The following is a 19,884-nucleotide window of genomic DNA, read 5'->3' on the forward strand; positions in this document are numbered from 1 at the left end:
GCAAAAAATATAATATATATAATATATTTATATAATTACGTTTAAATACTTATAAAGAATTAATAACTAACTTCATTATTTAAGGGAAACTACACAAAAAGAAAAAGAGCCAGTTGAGAGCAGACAAGCTCTGAAAGACGGCAATCCATTCGAAATGCGTATTAACAGTATCCCTGCCAACTTCTCCTCTAGTATTTTGGTGTTGGTTTACAAGTTGGGTGGGACTGAATAGTTGGCAGGGGGTAGAGTGGGGAGCAGGGCAAGAGTTGAGGATAGGATTTAATAGAATATAAATGAGGAAGAAGGGTCCTTATATATCTATCATATTTCCCCTTCCATGTTAATCAACTGCCACTTTAAATAAACTTTTGCCTATGATTCTTTCCTACTTGGGCTACTCGATGAACTAGTTGGCACCTATCAATATCCTCTTGCATTTCTTATAAAATCCTTCATGCCCTTCCTCCTTTCTCCATTTCATGATTGTTCTTCTTCATTCACCCTTTGTTTCCTCCTGGGTCAGTGTCTCTTTCTTACTGCCTCTGAGGCAGTGTAGGGAGGGGCTTGTTCCCACAGTTACTGATTTTCTTCTGCTTTGGGGTCCCGGCAGGTGCACTCATCCAGGTCACAGTCAGCAGCAAATGGAATGACCTAGGGGAATGAAAGGGAAGTTGAAATAGCTCATTTCCATGATAGCTTCACACTTTTCAACCAGCTTTCACTTTCCTCACTTGGTCCCAGAGGAACTGTAGAATTATGTGCTAATATCACAAACTGGAAATTAACACGCAGTTTTCCCACTCACACATCATGTCATCATGTAGCCTTAGGCAAGGTAATTGTTCCTTGCTTCACTTGCCTCATATATAAACTGGGGAGGACAACAGAAACTACCCCAGAGGGTGTTTGTGTGATTTAAATAATATGAGTATAAAGCTCTTATATATTGCCAAGCATCTATAACTACTATTCTATCAGTTCTAATATTACCACTCATATCTAAAAATACTGCTCTTACTGTTACTGTCACTTTCCCTGTAAAGTAGGAAAGACGAACGGTAGCATTAGCATTTTCTCTTTACAGGGAAGGACAAGAGATGTGGGGTGACTTAATTCAAGGTAATGAGACTACTATATGGGAAGCCGAGACTAGCTACAGACTAGCACTCTGACTCCAACTCCTCAGTGTGCTTGGAACAATAGGAACATCTTTGCCATCCTCATAAAGCATGAGTTTTTGCTCTTCTTGAGCCCAGGATATACTTTGGCTTGGTGGAATAATGCATCTCCCCACCCATTGTTTGTGGCTGTATTGCCTTCCTTCTATGTAACTATCTCTTCCTCATGCCAGAGACAGTCCGGAAAAAGTTACTCACTTCTGCTTGCACTGCTACAAACAGATAAATGCTACATCCATAACTAGCATCAGAGAAAATTGGGTATTTGGGAGATGTGATATAAAAGTGGCAATGATTTTTCCCTTTGGGGCATTAACAAACTAATGAGATAAAAATAAATAGGCATATCACACACAATACTAGTCCAAGTACACTAAAGAGATGGGCTTGGTGATTAGGCAAGTGGGTAGGAGAATGGGTGGGGTTGTGTGGGGAAATTTTCCAGCATATTTGCACATTACTTTAAAATGTGATTTAGGAGTCAACAGAGGGGTGAAGTGCCTTTTCAATCCTAATTCCTGTGTATGCTGGCCACAGGCACTGAAATTTATTACAGACGATTACTAGATTTGCAGAGTGTTAGATGGGGAGAGAACTGCTTTATTTTTTCCTAAGTTATCTTGTCTTCCCATACAGAGATAGCTGGCCTGATTTCTGACCTTTGGTCCAAGCTCTTGATCTGTTTCTTAGTTTAGGATTTATTGGTTTTTAGAGCAAAAGAGAGCCAAATTAAACAGTGATATGATGAGCCCCTGAGCACTCTGCATTAAATAAGTTAATTCACATAAGTGGCGAGAACAGTGTTTGCCACATATTGACTAAGGATTAAACATTAGCGAGTAAGAGATGTAGTATTCAAGTCTGCACGTAGGTGATCATGGTAGGTGTCATTTTATCATAGAGACACACACAAGGAAGGAAATAACATCTCTTGCTTATTTCAGATTTATCATAGGGACCCAACTAGCTTCAAATATCTTTGGAGCACTTAGATTTTTACCCATATTATTGCAAAATTTCAGCTTATTCTATTTTATAAGGCTTAGCTTGAGCCTATCTGCTAATTTAACAGAGCCAAGAATAACAGGGATAAAGAGCCTTAGAAAGGATTATTGCTCACGATAAAATCCAGAGAGTGCTCAGGTGGCTGGTGGCAGCCATTTAACATGTGTCTGCGAGATGCTTGTAACACACTATGTAAAATTATTAATGTAATTATGAAGATGGTTAGTAACTGAATAGCACTTTGTTGATAATCCCACCTCCCCCAGGGGTAAAGACAATTACTTTCCCTGCCTACAGAGATGTTTCTTGGCCAATGATAAGCAGGTATGAGTCTTTCTGTAGCAAAAACCATGGCTTTTCTGAAAGAATCACTGAACTGACAAAGCACTAGTGTTGTCTAAGAACCTAGGCTACCCTTAACCCTGTCACTTTAGAAGCTCCAATGTTTGTTCATTATAATTCCCTCCTAATTGTTGAATACAAACCCATTATTACACACCATGAATGAGAGCTAGCTGAAGACCCTGCCTTTATTCCTGAAGCCACTGCCTCCCCCATCCCCAGGTTCTCTCACTCACCTTCTTGGAGGAGAGTGTGGAAGAGCAGCAGTCTCCCCCGTCATAGTGGCAGTAGGCTCGGTTGTTGATAGTGTCACACCAACCATCTGCTTGGAAGGGCTGTAGGGAGGTTAGAAGGCAACATCTCAGTATAGCCTTATTATATCTTGTTTGACTCTGCCACTCCTCCCATCCCAGCGGAATCCATACAACTCCAGAGATATTACAGAAAAGCACCCAAGGTGCAGGACACAAATTGACCTAATATTTGCAAGAAGTTGAAAAAATCTCAAGACCACTAGGTCCAAGGAATTGTCAAATTTCACTGGCAGCACTGCTCCTGGCCTACTCTAAGGTCTGAGATAGGTCATTTAAACTCTTTGATCAGCTTTTTTGCCTTCTTGTAACAAGAGGTCTTTATATTATGTAGGTTACAAAACAGTTCCACATATTTTTAACTCTGTTGAGCATGGGAGAAATCCTGTGCAGTAGGCAGAGTTGGCCTCAAAAGTCCTGCTTTTTTGGAAATGAGGATGCATAGAGATGATAAGAATTGCCCAGGTCACATAGCAAGTGTCAGATAAAGCTTAGTATTAGATGTCATGTAACTTGGCTTTGTACTGCTTCTCACATATTAACCTCCACTCCTCTCCTGGTGCACTGAAGACTGACACTTAGAGACCTGAGTAGTCCTTGAGTGCTATGAAGACTCAGATGGTGTCTGTCCAGCCCGCAGTGGTGCTTGGGTTGAGGACACCAGTGCTGTAACACAAATATTCCCACAGGTACAGCCAACTCATGCACAGAAACTAGACACAGGGTTAGAGCAGAGAAAGCTGTACTGTTTCCATCCACTACTGTTACTGCAGTAAGTCAGCACAAACTAAAATGGGAAAGGCGTCCAGGCCAAACCAGAGTTAATGGAGTGTTTCACCCCAAAAGAGAATGTACAATAAGAACAGCAACAAGTTGTTAAAAAATAGCTCAGCAGCCCAATGCATTATTTCTCCAGAAAACTACCTCTGGAGGGAAACGCTGTCCTGCTGTATCCTGGAGGGTAAATCAGCCAGCCCACCTACTCAATAACCTGGCTGCTCCTCATCCTGAGCGATGCCCAACCATAAAGTCCTAGGAAACATCTTGTGGTCACACAACTCTTTGGGCCACAGAACTCTTGAGTTCTGAAGCCACCTTCCAGTTTACAGGTTCAAATCACTTTCTCTCCCCTCTACCCTCCTTAAATGTCAAATAGAAGGACAGTTTTGTATTTTACCGTCTTTTGATGAGATAGATCACTCAACTCAAAAATGGCCGTTAAATAATTCTCAGCAATTGAGTTACATCAGAACGAGTTTATCCAAGTTATTACTTCAATATTTTAATTTATTCTATGGGATCCTGAGGTCATTCGAACATCATTGCAGATGTATACCAGTTTGCCAACCGCTGAGAAGCTGCTACTTGTGGGGTGGAACTCAACAGCTGCCGTACAGCTGCATAGCAATGTCAGTTGTGAGCAGGAAGTGAAAATGAATTCTGTTTTCAACACAGGCCTCACTGGGATAAAAGACAAAGATTCTGTGATGAGCATTTGTCTTTAAAGCTGGAGCCAGTTATTCTGGCTCCAGAGAACTTGGAATAACTATAGAATCAAGACTCAGGTTCTGAACTGCAGCCAAATAATGGAAGTCAAAGATAACTAGTGCATCCTTAACACCTGTAGATGCTCTTGGGTTCTTGCAGGATGACTGGATACATCTACGGAGTTTCCCCAGAGTTTTATTTTTCTCTTTCAAGTGTTTGGAGTGTATCTTATTCATCTAACACTACATCTGTTACTTTTCCTCCAACCCTGACTGACTCATTGGCAAAACCTAATAAGTTCCTTCTTTTTTTTCCATGTAATTGTCTATAAAAATTGAAGGAGCACCCAAAATACTTTTCTTACATGTATAAGTCTGGTCTTCAGAATGGAAATTAAAGGTATATCTAAAGATATCTTTCTTTTCATAAGAACAATCTAAATATTTGAATGGGTTAGTAAAGGATCCCAAGGAATTTTTCTTTCTAAAGTCTTCACCAAGGGTCGCTTCTAGTCTCAAGAACATTAGGGAACATATGTAGAAAAGAGCAGTAATGACCTAAGTGACCTCCAGGCCCCACTGGACTTCCTTTGCTATAGCCTGGGAATTATTTCTAAAAGCTCCTTCTTTTCTGCTCTTAAAGAGTCATCTGGAAAGAGAACGAAGTTTATAGAAAAGAGCAGAAATACAGAAAAAAGGCTGGAAAGACCCAAGTGTTTAATTTACTATATACCTATTAGAATTAATTGCTCCTCCCCCAACCTGCCAAAAAAAACCACTCCACCCTCAACAAACAGAGTCTCCTATGGCAACATGTGCCTGGGAAGCTCGACAGTTTGAGTCCAAGGTTACAATGAAAAAATAGGAAAGGAAAAATGACTAATTGATCCCAAATTTAAAAATATCTGAAGACTGGATATAGACTAGAAAATTTTAATTTTAATAATTGAAAGATGTCAGTCTTAGGATATCACTCTAACCCACAGGCATCTTTTCCAAGAAAAGGTACTGGGCTTGGTTTCTCTGCACAATGTGTACATAGGTGAACGTCACCACCCATATGTATACCTTGCTTATTCTGTAACATCAGAAAATAAAGCGTTTCACGTAAGTGCATTTTTCAAATATCTGAAGCTTATCCTGGTAAGGGTCACTTTTTAAATTTTTATTTTAACCATCTTGGTAAAACAAAAATATTTTTATAAAACACCCGTTTTTCTGCCTTTTAACAACATATAGAACCCAAAGTCATTAATACAACTGTATATTATTTTCACTGTATAGAAAAACTCTCCTCTTTGCTAAATGTGCCTCCTTTAAAACATACACACACACACACACACACACACCCCTCAGAACTGATTTATGTTTGAGCCAGAAAGTTAAGCCCTTAGCATTATACCTAGAGTGAATACTTAAATCTGAGAGAGCGTTTGGACTACTCTTCTTATGACGTATGAGCCTAATGATACCTATTTTCATTGTTATAGGAAGCCTTTTCTTGCCATGGCTTTTCTAGCTGTGTTCCAGGCAGATGAAATGGACAAATAATGACTGTGTGCATGTGGTGGAATACGAAAAGGAAAGACTGTCAGTCTGCCCTACGAATACCGCTTCGGAAACTTCTCAAAAGTAAACGTAATTTCTTCTGCCTGTTATATAATCTGGCGATGTTTCCCATTTTGAAGTTGCTGTGGGGAGTTAGCCATAGAGATAGTGTGGCCCTGTCTGCTGTCTATGGGTGTAGTCAGTCATTCAATCACTCCATATTCTTTATTCCACACCTATATATGCCAGGCATTGTTATGGGGTCACAAAGATAAATGAAACATAGTTCCAGCCCCTGGGGGGACCCATCATAAGTAATTTTTTTTTTTTTTTTTTTTTTTTTTTTTTTTAGCTCATGTGATAGTTCAGTGTAGCACCAAGATGTGAACAGGAGTTAAATACCTAATCCAGATTTTGGGGGTGAGGGAAATCTGCTTTCAGGAGCTGGCTCCACAACATCTAGGCCCTATGGAGAAGAGCTTAGGACTGGATGGTTCTGAGAAATCTGAAAGATCTGTCTAAGAAGAAGAAGAAATAGAAGGGTGAGTGGTCTCAGGCTGCCTATTACAGAGCCCAGGCTTGGGAATAGTTCCATAAACATTGACTGATTGGCTGATAAGATCGCTCTTTCTTGAACCAGATTAAGAACATTGTTCTTCTACAGCTTGCAACAGAACTCAAGACCATGTTGATGTTTTAGAAAGGTTAGTTTGGACTTTAGAACTTCTGCTTTACTAACCTATAGATTGGAATCTTAGCCAAAAGGGACTGTATCTCTAAAGGTAAGGCATGGGACTGAATCTTATTTTATTATCTTGATGAGTGTTTTAGACCAAGAGAAGATGCTAATCAAATTTTTGCTTGAGGCCAAGCACTATTTTCTGTCTTCCACATCATTTTCATAAAAAAACTTCTTGTTATGTGAATGACAAATCAGAGCCACTTCAATTTCTTCATATTAATTCGGTTCTATAAGGCCCCAAAGAAGCTCCTTTCCAAAGCAGGCATGGTGCAGTGCCTGATGAAGTTCTTGCAGCAAATAGAAGTTCTATGTAAATCTATACAAATCTGTGCACTAATTTTCTTTTTCTCTGGCTCTTCAATGAATGGTGACCTCTAGCCTGATCTTCATTCTCCTTCGCATCCCATGATTTACCTTATTGTGCCCACATATCCTGGGCTTCATATCCAAACAATGCAAAAAACATCAAGACTAGAGCCCTAGCACAAGGTCTGTCTTAGAATCTTGAGGGCAGAAACTGGGGAGCCTGTAGGGCCCCTCAGGGACCTCTGATAATAAGACCACTAGTTGTTTATCAAAAAGATGAAAGACTGCCAGGCACGGTGGCTCACTCCTGTAATCTCAGCACTTTGAGAGGCCAAGGCGGGTGGATCACCTGAAGTCAGGAGTTCGAGACCAGCCTGACAAACATGGAGAAATCCCTCTCTACTAAAAATACAAAACTAGCTGGGTGTGGTGGTGCCTGCCTGTAATCCCAGCTACTTGGGAGGCTGAGGCAGGAGAATCGCTTGAACCTGGTAGGCAGAGGTTGCAGTGAGTCAGGATTGTGCCATTGCACTCCAGTCCGGGTGACAAGAGTGAAACTCCATCTCAAAAACAACAACAACAACAACAAAAGATGAAAGGCAAATGCTTGTGAGAATGTGGAGGAAAGGGAACCCTTTCACACTGTTGTTGGGAATGTAAATTATGTGATCCAGCAATCCCACAACTGGGTATATATCCAAAGGAAATCAAATCAGTATGTTGAAGAGATTTTTTTGAAGACCATAGATATATGAAATTCTAAGGCTAGATGACACCTTGAAGATTATTTAGTAGAAACTTTTTATTTTACAAATGATGAAATGAAGCCTTAAAAAGGTGAACTGTCTTGTTTTCAAGGATAGTTAGTAGCAATCCTGGGACAGATTCCAAATCTCTAGATACTGGGTCTTCTGTTCTTTCTACGATGCCATACCACCACTATTTGATGATTTCATTAGTCTTTTAATTTATTGGGAAAGAAGGGTAACTTAAATTCTTTTGGCACCTTTACAAAAGGGGCTTGGTACGGGTGTATTAAGTGAACCAAGCAATCTAACACAGAGACAAAGAAATGGTCATGCATAATCTCAATTCCTCTGGACCCACACAGCTTCACTTTTTTTTTTTTTTGAAACGAATTTTCACTTTTGTTGCCCAGGCTAGAGTGCAGTGGCGTGATCTCAGCTCACTGCAACCTCCGTCTCTTAGGTTCAAGCGATTCTCCTGCCTCAGCCTCCCGAGCAGCTGGGATTACAGGATTGAGCCACCACAACTGGCTAATTTTTTGTATTTCTAGTAGAGACGGGGTTTCACCATGTTGGCCAGGCTGGTCTCGAACTCCTGACCTCAGGTGTTCCACCCGCCTCAGCCTCCCAAAATGCTGGGATTACAGGCGTGAGCCACCCCACCCAGCCCACAACTTCACTTCTGTTTTTCTCAGCTGTGGGTCAAGGTTTATCCCAAATAGGCTGCCTGGCACTGTTGCTCCTTTGGAGACTTGGGGCTTGGTATATTCCCCTAGAGGCTGATATCCTCAGGAGGAAGCAACACTGTGCTCCAGTTACATCGACAGATGCCTACAGCCCAGAAACACTTATTTCCAATACTCAGAATGCTAAAACCAGACGTTTTGCTGCTCATTGCTGTCATGTGCGGAAAAAAGGAAATGGCGTTGTTCAACTCTTCCATTGTTCATTCCTCGGGATGGAGGGTTCCAATGATGTCACATTTGTGGGTCTGCAAGTATTCTTGGAAAACATAAAATTCAAATAGATAGATACCAAGATGGCTTATGCAGGAATAGTTTCTTAGGAACAATCTTCTCTGGAAAATTTCATCTGACTTCCTGGACTCAGAAAGCTGTCCCTTCTCTGAATTATGGTATATTTGATCCACATATTTATTATAGAGCTTAACCTCTGGAATGTATTTTCAAAGGCTTGGGATCTAATCAACTTTGTAGTCCCAGCTACTAGTTTAATGACTGATGTAGGTTGTCAACAAATAAATAAATATGATTGTCCTATTTTGAAGTGAGAGGCAAACTACATTTCCTTAGCATACTTTATGACCAGATCCTTCCTTTTCATTATTCCTGTACTGCTAGAAAATTTGCTAGGTATGTTACCTTATGAGAATCACATAACTTAGACACAGGTCCAGATTTTATGGGCATCTAGTTCATTTCTTACTATAAATGCATATACTGTAGACACTGGAGTTGAGATAAATCATATATATATATATATATATACACATACACACACACAGACACACATACATATATATATACAAATATATATGTAGGTCATGTGTATATATATAATATATATGAAGATCATCTTCTAAGTGAAGAACATGGTACACATCCATACCTTTGGAGGTGTATCATACTTATGTTTCAGCCAGAAAGTAGGACAAGGCAGTAGAATATACTATGTAAAAATTACCCCTCTATAAACCATCTAAAATGTTAGATAAAACATAATAATATTCTCTCAGTTTCACATCTGGCATCATAAGAAGAAAAAGAACATTTCCCAAAGGCCAAAAAACAAAGAAACTGTAAACCAGAGCAGAAAGAAAGTGGTAAACCATGGCTGTCCTAGGAATGTTTGCAAATATCTGTGATCAAGTGGTTGGGTTTTAACAGGTGATCTAGAATAAGGGCCTAGGTCTTGGCCCTTTGTAAGGTAGGGAGTTTTTACGTAACCCTGTTAGTACTTTAATAAAAAGACAATGTTTATGAGGACTGATACAGAATGACACAATCATATTATGATGCTCCGCAGGTAGCTTGGCTCACTTGGGAGCCAAGAGATTTGCTCCTGCCTACCAGCTCTGAAGTCTATGTGATTCAAATCCAGGCCTTGGCTAAGTCACTAACAGTAAGACATTAAGGATCTTCTGTGTTTTCGGCTAACAGTTGAAGTTGTACAGAGTATCTCCTAGAAGGGAAAGGGTGGAATCTACAAACAAGAGATGAGAAGATGTAACTGAAAGAAAGACAATGAAGATCCACATCCTGCTGGATGATCAGAGGAACGCCGACTGCACGTCTACTTGTGTGGCCTCTCATGCATCACTGGTGCATGGGTGGTAGTATATCTTCTGTGTAGGACCTCAAACCACTGCCTATGTAACTCACCAGACCCTCTAAAAAGGCAAATATGTACCTCTGCAGAGGCTGAAAGAGAAGCCTGATTATAATCAGCTTATCTACATTTGACACCAAGACCAAAGCAAAGTCTTAGAAACAATCAAATAGGACAAAAATCAATCTCCTCTGAGAGAAATAGTTGAGAAAAATTAGATGAGAAAAGAAAAGCAAGCAAAAATAAGATAAAAAAGACATCTTTCATCTGTATCGACTTCACTTACTCCAAGGTACCCAGGGCGTAATAGTTCCTGCCCCAGAAACTATCAAGGCTATAGAGTATGGCGATTAAAAGCACAGGATATGGCCGGGTGCAGTGGCTCACACCTGTAATCCCAGCACTTTGGAAGGCCGAGGTGGGTGGATCACCTGAGGCCAGGAGTTTGAGAGCAGCCTGGCCAACATGGAGAAACCCTGTCTCTACTAAAAATACAAAAATTAGCCAAGTGCAGTGGCACACACCTGTAATCCCATCTACTTGGGAGGCTGAGGCAGGAGAATCGCTTGAGCCTGGGAAGAGGAGATTGCAGTGAGCCGAGATCGCGCCACTGCACTCCTCCTGGGCGAGAGTGAGACTCTGTCTCAAAAAAAAAAAAAAAAAAAAGAGAGCACAGCATATGGTTTTACATAAACCTATGCTCAGATCCCAGCTCTGCTCCTTACCAACAATTAGAATCTGAGAAAATTTCTTAACAATGAGCAGCAGTGTTCTTGTTAGTGAATGAAAAAAAAGCACCTACCTCACAGAATTGCTGCAAGAAATAAATGAGCAAATGGAGGTGAAACACACAGCACAATGCCTGACCTATAGCAAGCATTCAATAATTCATAATTTTATGAAAGCAGCAAGAAAACTACCATTGCTTTTACCATTGCAGGTTGGTGCCTGAATTGTCTCCCTAGAGACTCTGGTCAGAAAACTTCAAGATTCTGCCACCAACACCTTAGTCAAAACCAGGCATGCTGCATCCTTGAGAGCCTCCTTCCCTATTCACTTTTACCACCAATGCATGTGCCTCAGTCATGAAAGACAGAGTCAGGTGACAAGGGAAATAGTTTTGAAACTTATAGAAACAGAAAAGAAATGGTCTGATTGGCTCCTGGAAACCAGGGCTCTCTTCAAAAACCATAGTGGTGACTTGGGTGTCTTAGCCTCCGAAAGAAACCCCAAACCATCACATAGATATTTCTTCTCTGATATGTGCTGCAGGAAAACAGGAAGGTGAGGAGACTCTCTGGGACTTATTTTTCAGCCAAAACTAACCTCATGGCCGCTTTCAAATAGTGGCAAATAAAGACTCAAAGTCACACAAACTCTCTACCTCACTGCAAGCACACACTGACCTGCTTCCCCATGTAGTCTCTCCTCTGGGAGAGACAGTTCTATATGAGTGGTCTTGCCCACCTCAAGGCCAGGAGGGGGTCAGTGCTGATGGATGGAGTTATAGTCCCAAAGGGTGAAAATGGGCAAGACAGTGTCCAGGTGATATCCATGCACATTTGTGCAAGAAAAACACCAGCTCGAAGTTGAAGCCTGGCTCCTTAAGGACAGAACATCCCTGCGCAGGGCCCTACTGAAAACAACAGCACTTCTGCGAAGTTTTTATTGGCCCTTCTGTTGAGAGCTGCAACCTGAGCCATTCCTGATGGGAATGTGTCCTCAGAGGCCTTGCTGATGGTAAGGTGTTGGGTACCTTTTGCCCTATCTCTTCCCTCACCTGTTACCAAAACTACACAAGATACACTTTGAAGGCTGTGAAGGCACCCAGTGCTCCACTCCCCTGACCACCTTTATTCCTTCTGCACTGGATCACTCCTTGACCCTTCCGCACCAAACCCAACTCCATGTCCTAAAACAAACAAACAAAAACCAAAAAACTTTTGTCTACTCCTCCATCAGTGTTTGCTGTCCTCCATGGGACCCCCTTTTCTCCAGTGAAGCTGATCCTGTACAATTCATTTGTCAAGATTTTATTCCAGTGATTCCCAATCTTTTGCTGTCAAAGACTGTTTTCATGGCACTGTCACCCTTCCTCCTCCTCTAAGTACACAGCAATGCTTCTTAAAACGCTGCCCAGGAACAGCAGCAGTCCATCAGGTGGACTCATTGCCAGGCTTCCATAGTACCAATGTTTGTGACACAGCAAAGCCTGTGCCGTGGGCTCCTACAAGAATTAATAATGACATACCATCAGACCTCACTGTCCCCATTGCAGGGCTGATAGGTCCATGAGTTCTTGTAATTTCCTTTTTCTTGCTTTCATGTTGAGAGTGGTGTAGATGGTCTGCAAGGTCTTCAGATACAGTCTTACTGCATGACATTTGGCTCTCTTCTTTAAACAATCAATGGATTAACAATCATTTGTTTAGGGAATATCCTGCTTCCTTTTCAGCTAACTGGAGCCAACCAACTCTGTTTCAAGGTCAGACATAGAAACCTTGAACACAAGAGGTCTGCAACTCTGCAAGGACCATGGGGGCAGGAACACTTCCATTTTTGTCTCTTTTCTGTTCCCTTTTCCTCCATCAGCAATAAACCCTGTGCATCAGCACAGTATCCAATACATTACAATATGTGCTTAATAAATATTTGATGGATTAAACTAGTGAATTCTCTCCAGAATTAACTCTATAAAACTAAAAACTCAGAACAGTTCTTGTTTTTCACTCCTCTTACCTTTCCTCCAAGATAAGGTAAACATTCCCCCTGTCATCTGTTTGTCTGTTTTTTTTTAAATTTATTTTTTAAGAGATGGGGTCTGGCTATGTTGTCCAGGCTGGTCTCAAACCCTTGGGCTGAAGCAATCCTCCTGCCTCAGTCTCCCAAGTAGCTGGGACTACAGGTATAAACCACCATGCCCAATTATTTCCCCTATCTTGTCCCCTTGCCTCCCAGGTATTTATTTTCACTATCAATTATTCACCCCAAAATATCACCTGAAAATAGCTCGGCGTGGCCGTCCAGTCATAGACTTATTCACAGTAGACTCTTCCAGACATCAAACTTAAGACTATAGATGAATGAAATTGAGAGCAGAATTTCAGGCACCCTGTAGGCACCCTGCCCAGCAAGGTGGGACCTTCCAGTGCCTTTCTCTGGTCACCTCTCTAGGTGGCCACTCACTGTGCCCCTTCTCTCTGGGCCCTTGGCCAGCTGCTGCACAAGGCCACATCCCACATAATTGAAACGTGAGGTAGTACATGCTCTGTCTGGATGGAGCTTACATAGCTGTGGGAGATGAAAGGATGAGGAGACAGGTACAAGTCAGAGACAGATAACATGCAGCTGGGGGAAGAAAGGAAAAGCATGTGACCCTACAAGAAGGCCCGGGACAGACTGTTAGGTCCTGTTTGGACTTTGATCCTTTACTTCCCTCCGTCTCTGTCTCCTGATGCCTTGGCCAGTATTCAGTTCATGGGAGGCTGAGGCAGGCCTGAGCTGGTGACCAGAATGTTCCACCACAGCCCCAGCATGCGTGCTCACCCCTGCCTGTCCACCGCATGCAGGCACATGCCAAGCAGGCCAGCATTTCTTGGCTCCCCGAGCCCGCCTGTGGAAGGTGACTGGGAATGCAGACTGTGGGAGGAAACGACCGTATGCCTTGTTTGGATTAAATATTTTTCTTGGCCCTCCTGCTGTTTGCTGAGCATCTTATTTTTTTTTTTCCCATTCTCTCTCATTCTCTCCCTCCTCCCCCCTTCCATCCTTCCCTCTCTTTCTCAGCAATCAAGTACATTGAGAGGAATTTTGAGGAGTAAGCAGAGACTGCTAGGGTGAGAACTGTTTAAAGAAAGCACAGCATTTGACAAGCCTTTTCCCATTCTGATACCACATCCAGCTCTTTACAAAGATGAAAGTGTTTCACTTTGGGGTAAACTTTAATCTACATTTCTTTGAGTTTTTGTTAGTGTTCTTTTTCTTTCGTTTTTTTTTAATTTTTTTTTTTTTTTTTTTTTTGAGATGGAGTCTTGCATTGTTGCCCAGACTGGAGTGCAGTGGCACGATCACTGCTCACTGCAACCTCCGTCTCCTGGGTTCAAAAGATTCTCTTGCCTCAGCCTCCCAAGTAGCTGGGATTACAGCTGCCCACCACTACGCCCAGCCAATTTTTTGTATTTTTAGTAGAGACAGGGTTTCACCATGTTGGCCAGGCTGGTCTCGAACTCCTGACCTCGTGATTCACCCGCCTCAGCCTCCCAAAGTTCTGGGATTATGGGCATGAGCCACCATGCCTGGCCTTTTGTTAGTGTTCATAGCACTTGTTTTCTCTCTTTTATTCTCTTTCATGTCTATGCAATGCATGTGCACATGTATGTATATGCAACTGTATACATATATCTGTATATATATATTTGTATGTACTTATATACACATACACATAGATGTGGTAAATATATATGATGCATATATATGCTTCTCTCTTTCTCATATGTATTATACTATGTGTATAATAATTAATAATATATAATCTATATTATAGATTTGTAACATAAAGTATATTTTTATTTTATACACACATATAGATGCACACAAATTATCTGAAACCTTCAGGTATAAGGAGCAAACCTAAACATAAAACTGTTTTTACAAACTACAAACCATTGTATAGAAGCAAAATGCTATTTTTATTTTATATAGGTGTGTGGTGTGTACTACAAGGTTTGTACATGTGGTTTTATGAACCCTTGCAATAACTCTGTTATTGGGCCCATTATCATAACCATTTTACAGGTGAAAAAAAATAAAAACTGGCGCTGTTAAGGAATATGTCTGATGATAATGTGTCTGATCATGATGATAGGGAATGTGTCTGAGGATAGAGCCACTGTCCAGTGTTCAGGCCTGTGCCCTGACCATCCTGATATGCTCATGCTGCCTCCAGCATTGCTATCATGTATTAATGATATGCCTCACTCTACTGCTCGGTACTGTACACCTGGTCTAACCTCTCACTGAAACTATGAGAATGAAACTATGAGAATGAGGTAGCCACCTTCTGTCTAAGAAAAAGTCAATGTCACAGATAGCCATGAGAAATGTATTATATAGTATTTTTTAAAGGAAAAATAGAAAACTTTCTTTTATAATTATCCAGAAAAAAACCTTTACATTTTGCCAAAATTACTTTATACAGTAAATTGACATCTATTTTACTATAAGCCAGGCATAGGGTTAGTTGCTAGAATCCTGGGATATTTGATCAATACGTGTTTAGTGTGTCTGCTATCCACAAGGCACCACAGAAGATTCCTGGGTGACAAAGTATTTGCCTCAAAGAAGTCACTGTGGCATGAGTGCTGCATAAAACAGAATCTGAACTGCACCTAAGACCATAGGAAAGAAATCATAGGTAGAGGGTCAGTTCCCAGAGTAATTAATGGTACCACTAATAAGAATGATAGCAGTGCAGAAAGAGGACCTGCCTGGAGCATTTTAGAAAGGCTTTATGGGGTACACGGGATTAAACCTAATCTTTGAAGAATGGATAGGATTTTGGCAGAGAAATGGAGAGAATAATCCCAGCAGGAAGGCCAAATATAAGCTGACATTTCAGATGGAAAAAGAAAAGATGTATCTGTGGTTTTCTGTTTCAAATATTAATGATGCAAGTTTGGAACTAAGTCAAAATCTCCATCCAGAGGAATTTAATCTGTATTCTGAAGACAATAGGGAAAAACTAAAGTTTTTTTTTTTTTTTCCAGAAGAAGAAATGATAAAAGCTGTGTTTTGAAGGTTAGATCTGGAGATAATACAGGGAACGTTCAGAAGACAACTGGAAGGGCCAGGACCAAGTAGGAGTTGAGTTCAAGCAATATGAACGAAGAAGAACAGAATTGGCTGGTCATAATATGGAATAGAAAAAGGCGGATAGGAGGGGTATTGTGAAGGAAAGTTGTCAGGACCACTTGAATGGTCATATATGGGCAAAAGACCAGTGGAGATGAAGGCTTATCTATGACATTGACTATTCAAATCATGATACACTTTTCTAAAATAATTTGATCACTGAAAATCTACCTAGAAAGTATCCTTACCACAATCAAAGGTCTGAGTCATGGAACATAGATCTTGATTAAGCAGCAAGACCCGTCCCAGCTCACAGTGAGAAGCTCTACAGATTTTCCTTTTTCCTATATATATAAACACAGGTCTAGAGGGGCCCCGCACATTTTCTATTCTGCCCAATTTCTGCCAGACTTTTTCCACAATTTAGACATAACTATTTTATCATCCCCAGTAATATCCAGGTCCAGTTGACCTGAAAAATGGCAATAGGGAGGTGTCATGTTTATTCTAGAATGTTTTCTTGCCAGTAGTCTTGTTTCTTTTAGCTTCAGTCTAATATTTAGTTCCCATGTGTACGGACAGTTCAGTTTGTGTGGCTGATCATTGTGCTTCTGACCCTCAACCTGCCATACATCCTGATTTGTTGGCCCAGCTGTTCCTTTGTGTGGCTGATCATTGTGCTTCTGATCCTCAACCTGCCATACATCCTGATTTGTTGGCCCAGCTGTTCCTTTCTCCCCCAACTGGTTGGTCCATCCAGTCTCACTTTCACCCATATGGAACCTATTCTCTGTGCGAGTGTCTTGTTTACATTCCCTTTATCTCCAGGATGCTTGTCTGTGTGTCTAATCCACTCATCACTGATTGACTGCATCTGTTTCACAACATGTTCTCTGCTCTCATTTTCTTGGTCTTTGATCCTTGCTAAGCAGAGTTCATTGGCATATCTCCTTTTCCATTTATTCTGGTTTAAATCTTGCAAGCCCAGAAAGGGTTCCTAACAGGTGGTCAGCACTCCATCTTCATCTCTCAGTTGTATTTTCTAAAAGTCACTTCTAGTTTATACATCATTTATTTGTTCCTTTGCTTTTAGTCTTCCTACCAGTCTAAGAACATGGACTCTAGAATCACATTACTGAGGTTCATTAACTGGTCCCATATTTACTAGCTCAGGAGATTTGGGAAGTTAATTAAATTCTCAGCCCCTCAGTTTCCTCATCGGTAAGACAAGGATGGTAGCAATGGTAATAATTCCTCATAGCATGACCTGGAATGCTAAAAACACTCAATAATGTTATTAAATATACTGAACAATCCCCAGTTGTCTTTTTTGTTTGTTTCATGAGATAAATGTGCCTGGATACTCTTCGTATCAATGGTTCTCTGTCTGTGAGGGTGGAGCACAGCCCTCCCAAAGTGGCTACCTAATGACTTTGACATTTTTCCTCTTAACGGTGTTCTCTAATCTCAGGGATCTTACCATTTACCTTGCCCAACTATGGGGATAGAATACATAACGTGGTTTCAAAGCAACCAAAATATACAATAATCAAAGTTATCCGCAGTACCTAATTATTTATCTTAGATTCTATTGAGAGCTGAGGTATAGCAGCAAGGCTCTATCTAAGTTTGTCTTGAGTCTCCTAGTCTCTCCTTTCTTTTCTCATCATCCCCACCTTCATGCTGAACTCTTTGCACCTTCTAACGACCCCCATAACCAATGTCTCCATCCCTGCCATGGTATCTGCATATTTTCCTATTCCTCTGGAAAGCCGCTGACATACTAGAGGGTCAAGGACTAATATGTATCTGCAATTAAATAAAAGATAAAAGAATAAGGCAAGATATGAAATTAATTACAAGAAGTTTGGTATTTTATGAACCACATTTGGAAGACAAGTACTCAGGGGAGAAATGAGACCATGCAAAACACCCCTAAAATTACCTAGTAGATGTAGTTACCTATAAAACACAACTGGAAAAGCCAGCTCTGTGCATCAGGGCATTATCTGCCTAGGTGAAGTAAGTATGAGCAAAACACATAAGATATTTAGTAAACTTATCAATTTAACTATTATAGTGATGGATCAATCCAAAGAATTCCCAGAGATCCTGTCAGGAAAAGGAGGTAAGAGGAGGAAAGGCATGAAGTAAGTCTCTGAGGAAGCATTAAGAAGTGAACAGATCATTAGCTTCTGTTATTCAGTTACCAGTCAATTCTACACAGAGTTGGCCTTCAGGCTGGGCCCACAGGACATGGAACCAGGTCAGAGGCAATCTGGCCAATGAGCAAGATGGGCAGCCTGCAGGCACTCCAGTCTTAGCTGTAGTGTCATCAGGGTCACAAGCAGTTCCAAAGCCAGAGACCATTCCCAGACCCTAACAGCATTTCAGACATGCATCACCAAGTTTAATATTTTTCACATTAGAAAGACTTCAGTTGAATCTAATCTCATTTTTAATTAGTCCTCACATCGCCTGGTGAGGCAGATTAATATGATTATCCATATTCCACTGATGGGGAAAATGGGACAAAGGGTCGTGCCCCAAGGTCACTTGGGGAATGAGCAATAGAGGTGCAAATTAAACTTAAGTATTTTAAACTTCCAAACCGGCAGGCAAACATGAGGATATTGGGGAGTCAACTTCATCTCTGTTTGTTCAAAGGCTTTCACATCTGGATAACGCATATTCAATTTACTACTTGGTTTCTCTAATTAAAAAATAAATTAGAAATAAAGTACTAATTCTAGCTCTGAACTGCAATATTCTATATTTAATGCATAAGAAATTTCCCAAGGAATATATGCAAGAACAGCCAAAGAAGAGAATAAAATGAGCATCACTTAGCCAAATGTGAATATTTATTAACTACTTGTAGGATGTTTACTATTAAATTTGATTGTGTGTGTGGCAGTATAAACACAGAAAAATTCAACATGTCCCCTGCCAAATAGAAGCTGGTTAACCAGACATTCAAAATAGATACAGCAACAAAAACACATACAAATAGCACACACCTCCAACTATGCAGGCAGCAACCAGGTCTTTTTGTTCCCCACAGCAGATGTTCAAGCAATGTGTGTTGATAAATTGTTGACTGAGCTTATTTCAGAGCAAACTGAGACAGTGTAAGAGGCAAGCCCACGGTACTGTCATCCACCACTGCCATCTTTCCAATCCCATTTACTTTATCTTTAACTCCTCCCTCATCATTACACCCAGCAAACTAATACTATCCTATTGCAGACATAATTTTGTATTCAGGCTCTTTTCTCCTTTCTTTGCACTTCCTCAGTTCGGTGAGGTGGCGGTTACATTAGTTCAGGTGAGAGATGGTAACGCCCTGACCCCCATGGTTCAATTTTGCCACCATGATTTCTTCTTAAATTATACATCCTACCTTCTTTTCTCTCTTACAGAGATTCTTAGTGCTCACAGATATCTCTGTGGTCCCTTAGAGTTTTCTGCCTCACTTATTATGGGCTTGACGACATGTGACCATGTCTGGTGAATGGGAGGACCAACAGAAATGATGCATTACTTTTAGTCCAAGGGAATCAAGAGTTACTGGCCTTGCTTTGTATTTCTCCTCTGTCTTCAAGGAGGCAACCATGGAGATCACATTTTGAAAGGACAGAGTAATAAGATGGAAGAAAGGAATAGCTGCTCTAGAGAGTTATACCAGACTTAATGTAAGTGAGAAATGTAATGGTAAATCACTGCAATTTTAGGGTTAATTTATGACCACAGCCTACCTTGATTAATTCATATTCTTCTATTTATAAGCCCTCATTGAATCAACACTGGCTGCAGAATAAAGCCCAAATTGCTTAGATTGGCATACCAGAGATCTAATGATCTACCTTTTATTTACCTCTTTAACCTTGAGTCATTCCATACTTCCTTATCTCCTTCAAGATCAGCTTCACTGAGCAGACTAATAATACTTTGTGTTATATGCCATTGACATTTGGGGATTGTTTGTTATGTGACATTATTGCAGGAACACTTGACTAA

The 19,884-nt window shown here is 40.7% G+C and overlaps 1 protein-coding gene across 1 annotated transcript in view; it reads right to left on the reverse strand.

Annotated features, from left to right (window-relative positions):
* Window positions 1–356: 356 nt before the first annotated feature.
* The window catches only part of PAPPA2 (pappalysin 2), a 298,454-nt gene continuing 278,926 nt past the window's right edge, over window positions 357–19,884 (reverse strand). The window contains exons 21-22 of the mRNA XM_032160910.2: window positions 2,762–2,860; window positions 357–651 (exon numbers count right to left, since the gene is read on the reverse strand). Of these exons, the coding sequence (XP_032016801.1) occupies window positions 577–651; window positions 2,762–2,860 (174 nt within the window). The 3' untranslated portion in view covers window positions 357–576. The remainder of the gene's footprint in view (window positions 652–2,761; window positions 2,861–19,884) is intronic.

The sequence above is a fragment of the Hylobates moloch genome, unplaced genomic scaffold, assembly GCF_009828535.3.
Source record: "Hylobates moloch isolate HMO894 unplaced genomic scaffold, HMol_V3 SCAFFOLD_8, whole genome shotgun sequence".
Lineage (NCBI taxonomy): Eukaryota > Metazoa > Chordata > Mammalia > Primates > Hylobatidae > Hylobates > Hylobates moloch.